The 14037-nt window shown below is 34.7% G+C and overlaps 1 protein-coding gene across 1 annotated transcript; it reads left to right on the top strand.

Moving 5' to 3' along the window:
• The first annotated feature begins 1717 nt into the window (after nt 1-1717).
• Nucleotides 1718-2656, top strand: LOC100713992 (olfactory receptor 2M3-like). Its single transcript, XM_003479685.1, has one exon. The coding sequence runs from the start codon at nt 1718-1720 to the stop codon at nt 2654-2656; it is 939 nt and encodes a 312-aa protein (XP_003479733.1).
• Nucleotides 2657-14037: the final 11381 nt, after the last annotated feature.

The following is a 14037-nucleotide window of genomic DNA, read 5'->3' on the forward strand; positions in this document are numbered from 1 at the left end:
GCTTAGTTTGTTGTAAATACTGAAATCACAAAAAGTCTTTTATAGAGCAATGGATGAGGGACTCAACATGTAATGAGTTACAACCGCATTGTTGGTGTGGTCACAAAATTTGTGATTTCTGCACAGATAAATAATCAGGGAAAACAAAACATTTGTTAAAAGATGCCAGTGGACAAGAAATGAACGAAACCAATGATTTGTCTTTGAAATAGAGGCACGTAAAAGAAATAAAATAGAGAATAAAGATGCTACATCAACCAAGATGATATTCATTTTTATTATTAGTGATGAAGACAAACCCAAGTTCTTTCTAATAGTAAGCATGTGCCCTAGCACCGAGATCCACCCAGCTCCCCCTGAAATACTCTTACAATGTACTTTGGAAAAGAAACTGAAAAAGTGATATTTCTAGATATTATAATATTCTAGATAAAAAAACATTTTATTACCTCCAACAATATTTTATTTCTTAAGAAATGTACAAATTAAGAAATGTACAAAATAATGTTTTGAATACTTCGTGATTTCATTAATTCTTTGTAACTCATTTTAATATGGATATTATTCACATCCCAATTGACACACAGGAATGTGAGCCCAGAAAAACTACTAATTATCTGAATACAGAGACAAATAATCTGTGGAAGTTTAAATTAGTATCCTCTGGAACCAGAATCTTCAGGGATAGCTGGTCCACTAGCTTATCTCACATATACACTGGATTTAGCCATGGAATGAGAAGAAACATCTTGGTGAGGGTCTTCTGCCTTCATGACTCACAGGTGGAAGAAACACATGTCAGATAACACACTTCTGAGGCTGGGAGCTCACATTCTCTGCTTACCTGATATTTGACTAAACATCTTATTGTATTTCATCTATTTCTCTTTTCCTCTAAATTTGTTGGAGTTATTTTATGATGATGATGATGATGATGATGATGATGATGTGATATGTTCAGTTCCAAAGAAAATGTGGAAAAGTCATAGGATACCCAGAAATGCAGGAGTGTTTTAATAATATTAGTATGATTATGAATGTATTATCCAGCTACTGTATGGTTTGCATCTAAAATGTCCTCCAAGTGGTACATGCATTAGAGGCTAGGCCTCTGGCAAGTGCTAAGAGAATGGGGCACTGAATCTCTCACTGGACTGCTCTCTTGTACGCTAGGAGGTGGCTTCGGAATGTGGGAAGGGGTTCAGAGCACAAGCCCATGATTTGTAAAGACTCCCTTGGCTCTCTCTCACATCTGCTTCTTGGCCACCACGAAGTTAGCGGTTTTCCTACATCAGGCCCTACTAACATGGTGCGTCTCATTAGATCAAACTGAGTGGAAGCTGAAAAAAAATTGGAAACTTAGTCACAATGAGCACTTTCTTCTGTTAGTTTGCTTTGTCATCCACTAAAAAGGAGACTGTTAAAACGCTTTAGTGGACTCATCATACAAACTGCATTATATGACTTGATAAAACTCAGAGTTCTACTAGGAAACTTGCTTTTCTTGTTAGCTATGTAATTGGATTTAAGCTTATGTCAGCTGAAAATAAACCTTATGTGCTCATTTACAAATAAAATTTTGAGAGCCAGAGTCACAATTTTCCTATGCATAAATAATTTTATTGGCATATATATGTAAGAGGGAAATCTTTGTCATTTCCATAATCTATGCCTGTCAATTCTTAAAAGTTGTGTCTCCACAGTAAAAATATTCACCATGGCCTGGGAAAATATGACATTCAACTCTGACTTCATCCTCATGGGAATCTTTGATCACAGCCCCACCCACACCTTCCTCTTCACCCTGGTCCTGGCCATCTTCACCGTGGCCTGCGTGGGGAACACAGCTATGATTCTGCTCATCTACCTGGATGCCCAGCTGCACACACCCATGTACTTCCTCCTCAGCCAGCTCTCCCTCATGGACCTCATGCTCATCTGCACTACTGTGCCCAAGATGGCCGTCAACTTCCTGTCTGGCAGGAAGTCCATCTCTCTGGCAGGCTGTGGGACCCAGATCTTCTTCTATGTGTCCCTGCTTGGAGCTGAGTGTTTCCTGCTGGCTGCAATGGCCTATGACCGCTATGCTGCCATTTGCCAGCCTCTAAGGTACCCAGTCCTCATGAGCCAGAAAATCTGTGGCCTCATGGCAGCTTCCTCCTGGATTCTTGGCTCTAGTGATGGAATAATTGATGTTGCAGTCACATTGACTTTCTCCTACTGTGGGTCCCGGGAAATACCCCACTTTTTCTGTGATGTCCCTGCCTTATTCACTATCTCATGCACGGACACAAAGATATTTGAAAGGATAATATTTCTCTGCTGTGTGATTATGCTTATCTTCCCCATAGCAATCATCATTGCTTCCTATACTCGTGTTATTCTGGCTGTCATCCGCATGGGATCCAGGGAGAGTCGCCACAAAGCTTTTGCCACCTGCTCCTCTCACCTCATGGTGGTGGGCATGTACTATGGAGCAGCGATGTTCATCTACATGAGGCCCACATCTGAGCGGTCCCCAACCAGGGACAAGATGGTGTCTGCCTTCTACACCATCCTGACACCCATGCTGAATCCCCTCATCTACAGCCTGCGCAACAGAGAGGTCAGCAGAGCCTTCCTGCAGGTGTTAGGGAAGGGAAAATCTGCAGAATAAATGGCCTAATTATTATTGCTATAGAATCTATTACTGACTAACTGTTAATATTTAACTGACAGAATTCAACACATAAAATTTACTAATAGTCTTTATAAAAGTGTTCTAGTTTACACAAAAAGCCTTAAAATGAAAATACCATTCAAGTTACAATTATCAATAAATATTCATAACCACAGGGTGCAGAAATATATAATTTCCAAAAAAAAAACCCTAAACATGAAATGTCCCTCACAGTACCTCATTCACTTGTGTGTTTTAATGCACAGCAATTTAACATTTTCTAGTCTATAATTTCCAGTAACATGACATTATACATGAAAATGATCAAGTCACAGAACAAATAATCTGGTGGTTCCTATTTGTGGGATGCAGAGGTAGAAAACAGAAAGTCACCAAGAAGCAAGTCCTCCCTGTGAATCAGTACCATTTATGGGCCACTGAGGGTACAGTTCGACCTCAGCTTTCTCCAGTGAGTCAGTGCCATTCGCAGACTACAGGACAAAGGAACTACAAATTACCAAGAAGCAAGCCCTCTCTGTGAATCATGCGCAGGGCACTTAGGTGACAGCCAAACCCCAGCCCCTTCTGGCATGTAGGATGGGGGGATAAAAGAGCCAAACACCACTACACACACACTGAGTAAGCAACCAACTTATCAGGGAGAAACAGGCTGCGATGGTAGTGTATTGAGGTGAAATGCAATTTCATGCCTTTGGTGTTGCACTGACTTTGCAGGTCTAGGGCTGGTAGTCTGACCATCAATTCGAAGGATGGTAGTACACAGTGTGGCATCTACAGGGGAATCTCCTTCTGAAAGTGGTAGCCATTATTAATTCCCTATTATCTTCTCCTATATCATTCTCATTATTTTGTTGGATTTGGTTTTATTCTATTTTGTTTTGTTTGATTTTGTTATATCTGATAGCATGGGCAGCTATTTCAACAGATAGCAAGATATATTATGGTAGCCATTTTGAATTTACTATTGTCTTGTTTTGAAGTCCTGTATTGTATTCATTGTTTTGTTTTTATTGGTTCTATTCTGTTCTGTGTCTGAAGGTATCTGTAGCTATTTTGAAGACAAGATTTTTACTGTGTCTGAAGTATCTGTAGCTATTTTGAAGACAAGGTGAGGCATTATCATAACCATTGTTGATTTTTACTGTGTCTGAAGGTATCTATAGCTATTTTGAAGATAAGTTGAGGCATTATCATAATCATTGTTGATTTCCTATTGTTTTGAAGTCCTGTGTCACACTGGTTTGTTTTGATTGGCTTTATTCTCTTTTATTTGGTTTGATTTTATTCTCTTTAAATAAAAATTTTAAAAAGATAATGAAAACTTGTAATTTATGGGTGAAAAAGACACTATGATTCTGCTATATCTCATGTATAATAAAGAAATTATTAAAATATATTAAACAGGAGAAATACAAATGGGAAAAGTGGGTTCAGGAGAAGAGGTGGGTGGAACCTGATTATGAGGCTCTAAATAAGGATGAGGGAAAGGGGTCAATGAATTCAATTTAGTGCCAGTTTTGATTGAAGTTTGGAGAAATACAAGAAGCTGCTACTAGTATGTACTTAAAAGCAGAATGATAAACTTCAAATAAAATCTGAGGTAAGGCATTGAATTTTTAAAAGCCATCCAAAATAAAGTGACATGTAGAAACACAGAGATAAAATATTTTGAAAGAATTTAGAGATTAAAGAACAGTTCAGTTTTACACAATGAAGTCAGTACTATATGGAAGATATACATGCATTACACATGAATATTTAATAAACATATATATGGACACTAAATATATATATTCACAACTAGGCCAGGAACATACAGATTGGAAAAATCACTCAAAACAAAAATCTGTAAGTATAGATATAAAGGTTAAAAGAGATTTTCCTTAGTATATTTTGTCCAAATAACCTGTCATTAATCTGTATATTTGAGAATTAAACTTATAGTGACTCATAAGAAAATAAATGAATCTGAAGCTGATTAAATAAAAGAGGGATGGAAGGAAAAGGAAACAATTTTGGATATCTTATGTACATATAACAATTTTCCACTATGAATGTAATTTTATCTACTACAAATGTGTGCTAATACAAATTATAAAAAGAAAATTTTCAAGTTATTCCTATTGAAAATCATATAATTCTTTGCATAGAATACCTAAAAACTACCAGGAGAACTTCATATCTGATAAACAATTTAAATAAAGTTGTAGAATATAAAATCCATATAAAAATCAACAGTAGTCTTGTACAACAATAATGAACTCATCAACAAATAAATCAAGACAATTCCATTGACAATAACTTCAAAAAATTAAATATATAATAAGTTTAACCATTAATGTGAAAAGCCTCTAACAAAAATTACAGAGCTGTGAAGAAATGAAGAGGAATTTAGAAAATGAAAGAACATACCTTATTCTTGGATTGATAAAATTAATATTGTTAAAATTACTATATTATCCAACAGAATCCAGAGATGTAATGCAATTCTTAATAAACTGTGAAAATTACTGCTCAGAGAACTAGAGGGAAAAACTCTAAATCATTTGGAATCCGAAAAATTGTGGAACAGCTAAAGCTATCCTGAGGGTGGGAATATGCTGAGGCATGACCAAAGCAGATGTCCAGTTGCACTGAAATGCATCAGCAGTAACAGCAACACAACAGGCACTCGCACAGAAGCTGACATGTGGAATAAATGCATCCACCTCCCACACTCTGACTTTTGAAAAAATAGCCAAAATATACTAGAGAAAAAATTTCCTCTTTAGCAGATGTTGACAGGAAAACTGAAGATTCACTTACAGAAGACTGAAATTACATCCTGTAATCTGTCACCCTGTAACCAATCAAATCAGTGTGCATCAGAGACCTACATGTAAAACTGTAAGGAGAATGCAAAGACATCATCTCTCCTCACCTTGTTATTATTGTGATAAAAATTTTACTAGTGCAGAAAAAGAAAGAAAGAAAGAAAGAAAGAAAGAAAGAAAGAAAGAAAGAAAGAAAATAGATAAGACAGAAATAGAAGTGTTTTGGTTACAGATGTTACTATTTCTATATAGAAATGCAAAAAAAAACCATGAAAGACAATTTCTCTTAGACATAATAAATTATAAAACTACATTGCACAATGCATAGCATATACACATGCAATTACTTTCCTGCATGGCACTGGTAAGAAAGTGGAATGTGAAACCAAATTACAGTACCGTTTCCATTAGCATATGTTGGACTGTAATACTTAGGTAAAAATCTAACAAAAGATACACATTATTAATACAAGAAAATAACGAAAATAGAAGAAAAACAAAGGAAGAAGGGCTAAAAACTAAAATGTAAATGAACAAAATGTTATCCCATGTTCATGATAAGAAGATGCTATTAAGATCAATGTGTTACTGCTGAAATAATAGACAAATAGAGAGATATAAGTACAATCAACTGATTTAAACATCCATACATGTTTTCAACCTATTTTAACAGAGGAAACCTTACAGAAAAATACAGATTCTCCTTAACTAATCATGCTGCAACAGTATTTGCATACCAGAAACAGGATGTAAACATGGACTTTATGCTCTTCATGAGCAGACATATAAAATGAACCACAGAACTAAAATAAAATGTAAAACTATGAAAATTTAAGGAACATATCATAAAAGGTAATTTGGATAATATTTTATATAACTTTTAAAATATTAAATATTAAAGTACATAAGTTATTTAAGGATGAAAAAGTGGATCTGCTCATTTTCAAATTTGATATCTACAATTTGATATCTACAAAAGACTGTGAATAGAATGAAAATCCAAAACAAATACCAAAATTACAGCGGCAAAATACTAATATAAAAGAATGGTTATGTACAAAATACAAATAATTAAAAGTTAAATAATAAAGTAAACAACTCAACAAATGACTGTAATACACAAAGCAAAGACAAAAATGATAAGTGTATGAAAATATTTACTACAATACATCATTAGAAAATTTCAAATAAAAACTGATGAGGCTTCACTACCAATTAATTATCAGGACTTAAGCCCAAAATTTATGAAAACTCTGAATGGTGGGGAATACTGATGAGTGTCAGGAACTTTCAAATTTTTGCTAATTGAGTGTAAAATGAACAGCTTCTTTGGATGGCACCTTTATAAATTTGTACAGAACAAAGCCTCCTATACAACAGAGAGATGAATTTCACGACAAGTTCCAGTTGAGCTGAAGATTTATGCTTTCAGGTAAATGTTCACCTGGATTTTTACAGTGACTCTGTTCATAATTACTGAACTTGGAAATAAAGAGCTGCTCTTCAGTAGCTCAATGAATAAATAACATGTGGAGCTTTTACTCAAATGTATTTAACACTAAAGAGAAATTACCTATGAAGATATGAATGCACATGCAGAAACTCAAATGCTTTTTAGTAAATGAAATTAATCAACCTTTAAAAAGCTATATACTGCTTAATTTGAATTATGACAATCTGAAAAATACAAAATTATGAAGGTATACAAATGGCCAATTTTTGATTTGACAGATTTATAGCGTAGTAAAATATTTTGAGATAAAATCAATACAAATGATTATAAATGTTTTAACAGTAGAGGCTGACTGACATCAAGAAGAAAACAGAAAATAACTTGGACTTCAGGACTGTGGTTTAGATATGATTGCAATACACCCCTCAAAGCTGCCCATGTCGGAAGCTTTGTCTCAGAATTCGACGAAGTCAAAGGCTAGTGAGAGGTGATCAGGTAGATGAACGCTTCACTCAGAAGGAATAAGTGCTGTTTTGTTAAGAAATGTATTCTTAATGACAGCAAGTTGAAAATAAGTCTATACCTTCTTTGTTTTTCCTGTCTCACAATGTGATCTTGCCTCTTATGTACACACCCATCATGAAACTATCAAACTCACTGTGATGCTCCCAAGGGTGGCCATAGGAAAAGATGACAGGGCTCACCAGTCTTGGGCTTTCAGTCTCCAAACCTGTGAGCTGCTTGCCTGTTTCATTTACACATTTCTCAATGTAAGTATTTGGTGGGCCAGAGATAAGCTCAGCAACGCAGCACCTATATGGCAAGTATGAATCCATGAGATCCATCCCAGGTAGGAAGAAAACCACCAAAACTAAAGTATTTGGTTACAGCAGCAACAAATGCACTTGTATGAGTGAAAATCATGTCATTGTGTCTTCTTTTTAATAAATGTGTCACTCTAGAGCAAGATTTGCTTAGTGTGGGATATTGAGCATGATGGATATTTACAACTGTCTGTAGTATGAGTAATATCTTTGTGAACCTAAATCTCTTTTAATAAATAACATCGTTTAAAGTCATGTTTTACAGATTATGGCAGGAATAAGAATATAATAATGAAATATTAATGTACAATCATTCAAGTAAAATTAAAGGACTGTTTTCCCTTCATAGGATCACATACATATTTTACATGAAATAACACAAAGTTAAGTGAATTACTACATTTCCATATTTCTTAAATCACTTGTGGACAACCTTAGCAGCCTAGGGGAGCCTTGGCCACTCTTCCTCTGCAATAAAAAGACCTCATCAGCCGAGGGGATCAATGCTTCCCAGCACCCAGACTACCTCAGCAGTCAAGGAGAGCCTTGGTGACAGTCTAACTCATACCCAAAATACCTCAGCACCACAAAGAGGATGCTAACTGGGCTTACAAGACCCATGGTGACACAGGAGCGTCTTACTGTAGTACATACTATAGACAGGTGGGTGTAACAGCATGGAATAGACTTAAGCAGTAGCAACAATATGAGCTAAGGGTTATTTCACACTAATACTCCTAGGCTAGCCAGCCTACAAAGAATATAGGACTCATACAATTGGTCTTCAAGCAAAATTCAGGTGACTTCTCAGCAGCACTTGGGACATTCTATAACATAGGCAATATATTAGCCCATAAAACATACCTAAGTAAATGTAAAGGGACTGAAACTTTACCAGGCATATTATCTGACAATAGTGCTCTGACATTGGAAAATAATAGCAAAAGAAGTCATAAAAAATATAGAGATATATGAAAATAAAATAACACTCTTCTGAACAACCAATGGGTATTAGGTAAAATTAAAGAAGAAATTAATCAATATCTACAATTCAAATAATGCATATATAACATACCAGAAATGTGGGACACAATGAAAGCAGTCCTAAGAAGAATTTATATAGCAGTAAATAGTCACATCAGGAAACAGAACAAACACAAATAAACAACCTAATGCTGCAACTCAAGCTTCTAGAAAAAAAAAGAGTAAGTAAAGACCAACCGTCTTGGAAGGGAGGAAATTATAAAGATCAGAGTAGAATTTAATTCAATGGAGACTAAGAAAATAATATAAAGAATTAATGAATCAGAGTTGGTTTCTTGAAAGAATAAAAAACAAACAAACTGATAACCTCCTAGCCAACTTTATCAAGAAAAGGAAAGGAAAAATTCAAATTGATGCAATGAGGAATGAAAAGTGTGATATTACTACAGATGCGGTAGTAATTGAGCAGATCTTCAACACCTATTTTGAAAATCTTTATATACATCGACAGAAAAACACAGAGGAAGTTGATAGATTCCTAGAAACATAAGGATTACCAAAGCTAGATCAAGAAGAAATAAAACTTCTGAATAACCCAGTATCAGCTGATGAAATTGAAAACTTAAAATTTATCAATAAAGAAAAGATTGGATCCTGATGTATTTATAGTTGAATTCTACAAGAAATCTAGAGAATACTTAGCACCAATATTCCTCAAACCCTTTAATGAAATTGAAAGGAAAGCAAGTCTCACTAACTCTTCTAGTCAAGTATTATTCTGATACCAAAATCAGAGAAAGACTCAAGCAAAAGGAGAACTATTGATCACTAGAATGAACATAAAATACCAGAAAATAGAATACAGCAAATCATCAAGAAGATTATACACCATGATCAAGTGGGATTCATTCCAGAGAAGTAGGGATGATATGACTGAACATATGCAAATCAATAATTATAATTCACCACATCGACATAGCTAAAGACAAAATTCCCATTATCATCTCAGTAGATTCAGAAAAAAATTTTTTGACACATCCAACACTCATTTATAATAAAAACTCTGCAGAAAATAGGAATAGATGGTCTCTACCTCTGCCTGATAAAAGCTATCTATGACAAACCAACAGCCAATATCATACTAAATGGACAAAACCTGACAGCTTTCACTCTAAGATTAGAAACAAGACAAGGATGTTCACTATCACCACTCCTATTCACCACTCCTATTCAATAGCCAGAGCAATTACACAAGAGAGAGAAATAAAAGGAATAAGGACAGGAAAGGAAGAAGTTAAATTATAACTATTTGCAGATGACATGATACTCTCCACAGAAGATCCCAAAATCTCCATCAAAAGACTACTAGAGTTAAGCAGCAAATGTGACAGCATGGCCTGATACAAAGTCAGCACTCAAAAATCAATAGCATTCCTGTACATAAATTAAAAACTCACTGAGAGAGAAATTAGAGAAATACCTTCTGCAATAGCATCCAAAAAAAAAAAAATGAAACACTTAGGAATCCATCCAACAAAGAATGCAAAACATCTACAACACTGAAAACAATACTACTCTGAAAAAGGAGATTGAAAACGATGTCAGAAAATGGGAAGATATCCCTTGCTCTTCAATAAGAACCAACACAGTGAAAATAGTCACAGTCCCACAGCTGTTATACAGGTTTAATGCAATTCTGATAAAAATAAAATTAACATCTTTAGATCCTTGAAGATCTAGAGAAAACATTTCTAAAATTCATTTGGCAATAAAAGAGAACTAGAATAACAAAGATAATTTGACAACAAAGTCAAGGCAGAAGGCACTAAAATTCCTCACTTAAAATATACTACAAACCTACCATGATAAAATCAGCACGGTACTGGCACAAAACCACACTTGAGGATCAAATGAACAGATTAGAAGATGCAGACACAACTGCAAAGATACTCATCCACCTTATCTTTGACAAAGGGGCCATATATGTTCACTGGAAGAAAGACAGTCTCTTTAATAAATGGTAGAAAAACTGGCTTTCCCCATGCTGAAGACTAAAGTTAGTCACATGTCTATTACTGTGCTCTAAACTAGACTCAAAATGAATCAAAGATTTAAATACTAAAACACAAACACTAAACCTGCTGGAAGAAAATGTAGGTAGGATTATAGAAGACATAGGGGTAGACAAAGACATCACAAACAAAAGGCAAAAGACTCAGTAAGTACTTCAAAGAATCAAAAACTGATAGGTCATCTTATTAAAAAAGTTTTTGCACTTCAAAATAAATCACTAACAGAGTGAAAATAAAACCTACAAAATGGAAAAGAATTTTAATCAACTTAGTTCTTCAGACTAAGGACTTATATCTAGAATATATAAATAATTGAAAAACATCAGGTCCTCCAAATTCAAAGACCTGATCCAAAAAATGGGCATCTGAGATGAACATGTACTTCTCAGATAAAAAAAAATACAAATGACAAATAAATACATGAAGAAATGTCTGAAATCACTGATCATTTGATAAATGTAAATTAAAATAATACTGAGCTACCATTTCACTCCAGAAAGAATGGCTACAATTAAGAAATCAACAATAACCAATATTGGAGGACTGTTGGGAAAAAGGGACCCTTTCTACTGTTGGTGGGAGTATAAACTGGTAAAACCACTGTGGAAATCATTCTGGAGGTTTCTCAAAAAATAGTCCTGGTGATCCTATTCAATCTGAGTATTCCCCTTCTGGGTAGTTTCCTGAAAGAATTGAAAACATCATGCTACAGTGATATATGTGCATCCATGTTTATAGCTGCACATTTTGTGATAGCTAAATCTTGGAGACAACCCAAACATCCATCAACCACAGAATGAATAAAAAAGCTGTAGTATTTTTATACAATGAAATATTACTCAGCTATAAAAAAGGATAAACTTGAGGGTTTTATAGGTAAATGGATGCAACCTGGAACCATCCTCATGAGTGAAATAAATTAAACTCACATGTGTATTGTCTCACTAGTGCAAAAAACAGTATCAAAAGAGTGATAAGATACAAAATGTATAATATATCACAAAAATGACAGAGACAAAAAGTGCTCAATGGAAAGAACAACTAGGAAGGGGAAAGGAGAAAATTAAAAAGATTAAATGTATCTAGGTATACATATATATGTGTATATATATATATATATATATATATATATATATATATGATAGATAAATATTCAACTAATCTGTTAATTGAAAAGAACAGTTTGTTCTTAGTTATTTCATTTTTTGACCATTTTTATGCCTAAATCTTGTAATCCAAACTACTTCTAACATAACAATATACAACATATTAACTAATGTTAATATCCAACTATTTTTTTGTCTTTTTCTTTTTTATCCATACCAGGATCAAACTCACGACCCCACACTTGCAAGGCAGGCGCTTATGCTGCTGAGCTAAATCCCCAGTCCCTGTATCCAACTATTTTTTGAGATCCTGTATCATTTCTATCCTTTGTCTTTCAAATAAAAAGTTTAAAAATAAACACTTGATTAGCTACATTACTACAAAAATTACTGACACTTCAATATTTTTCATTATTTGTTTAAATATTTCTAATATATATAAACAGACACATGACTGTAAAGTAATGAAGTAGTGAAAGAGAAACAATACTAGATTAACAGAAAAAATATTCCTAGTTATTACTATCAATAATAAGAACAAGAACATAGTTATTCTGAAGTGTCATTCAGTTTAATAAAAAAAAATAACATATTGAAGGGGATATAAAACATAGAAAATGCCACTATGGAAATAGTTTTTGAGCTCATTGTAAAAAAATTATGAATAAATCTGAAATATTTCTTAGAATGGTTTAATGAAACAGACTCTGAAATATTTGAAAATGTACAAAATTTTATACATGTAACACTAAAGCTGCTTATTATAATTTAAAAGTGGATGTTTCTGTACACCTGTGTAAATTAATATTGTGCAGAGACTGAAGAAGATTTTAAATAAATACCTAAGAATACCTAAGTCATTTATAAGTAATCTCTAAAGCTAGACAACATTGCATATATAAAATGCACAAAAATTTCAAAATATTCCCCTCCCTCCAATAAACAAGTAACAAGTTCATCCCTATCCTCTTTGTGTTAGCACAGCAAAATGCCAAAGACTGGGGAATTCATTATCTGAAGAGGTTCATTTCTCATGGTGGTGGCTGGGAGTCCAGGCCAAGTGCCCAGAAGCTTGGAGTCCCATGCCACCTAGGTCTTTGCTTTCCTGGTGGGAACCTCTGTGCTCTCCAGAGAACTGGAATTTCTCATCCTCTGAGGGCAGACATTACAAAAGGGCCCCTTTCATCCTGGAGCTCTTTTAAGGAGGTTCTCATTCCATGGCTGAGGGCCACCTCCCTGTGCCTTAATGACCAAGCACCCAAAGGTCACATCTGTTGATGTTACTGCATTAGAGTTGTTTCAGCAGGAAACTTAAGTAGGGCACCAACACTTAAACTATTGGAAACAGTCATCGAACTGTATGTAAATAGGATTTCAGGACTCCTTGAGTAGAAAACTAAAGTATGGTTTAAGAGGAGCCCGTGCAGCTTATGAGTTCTAGTTGTCTATTGCTGCACACCAATCCTGCGCAACACTCTTGGGTGCCTGAAGTAGTATGGAAATCTTTTTACCTCTCATTTTCCCTGCTCAGTACTGGGGATCAAAGCTGAAACTTTGTCCAGGATCGCCATAGTCTCGCAAGTCACTAAGTCCCTGGGCTGGAGCTGAGGTGACCCCTTCTGCAGTGGTGACTTTTGGGAAGTGTAAATGTAGAGGTTGCTCCTTCAGAGGGCTGAGCACACAGCTGACTGAGTATCTGTATTTTCACAGATCCCTAAATGGGTGGGTTCTCATGGAGCTGGAAGCTATATTTCCTCTTTTTCTGTCTCTCTAGTCAGTTCATTTGTTACTTTGTCTCTTCTCACACAGTCACCACTTCAGGGAAGGAATTCTATAATAATGGTATGGTTGAAATATTCAAAAGCAAGTGTGCCCCCCAAATGGTATATTTATGAACTGGCTTTGTAAACTTCAGCATATTGTTTCTGCCATGTTCTATTGGTCCAATTAATTTCTCTAAAGTAAGTCTGTCTATCTATCTATGTATCATTCATCTATCACCTAGCTATTATATATATATATATATATATATATATATATATATATATATAGCATTCCTCTAGTCTCTGGCTGTCATCTGTATATAAATCTATAAGCCATTTTTA

This window comes from Cavia porcellus, unplaced genomic scaffold (assembly GCF_034190915.1).
Source record: "Cavia porcellus strain 051 isolate PalLab524CR breed Dunkin Hartley unplaced genomic scaffold, mCavPor4.1 scaffold_2, whole genome shotgun sequence".
Classification (NCBI taxonomy): domain Eukaryota; kingdom Metazoa; phylum Chordata; class Mammalia; order Rodentia; family Caviidae; genus Cavia; species Cavia porcellus.

Excerpts from the sequence above, each read along its gene's own strand:
- LOC100713992 (XM_003479685.1), top strand. The coding sequence starts at position 1,718 with ATGGCCTGGGAAAATATGACATTCAACTCTGACTTCATCCTCATGGGA.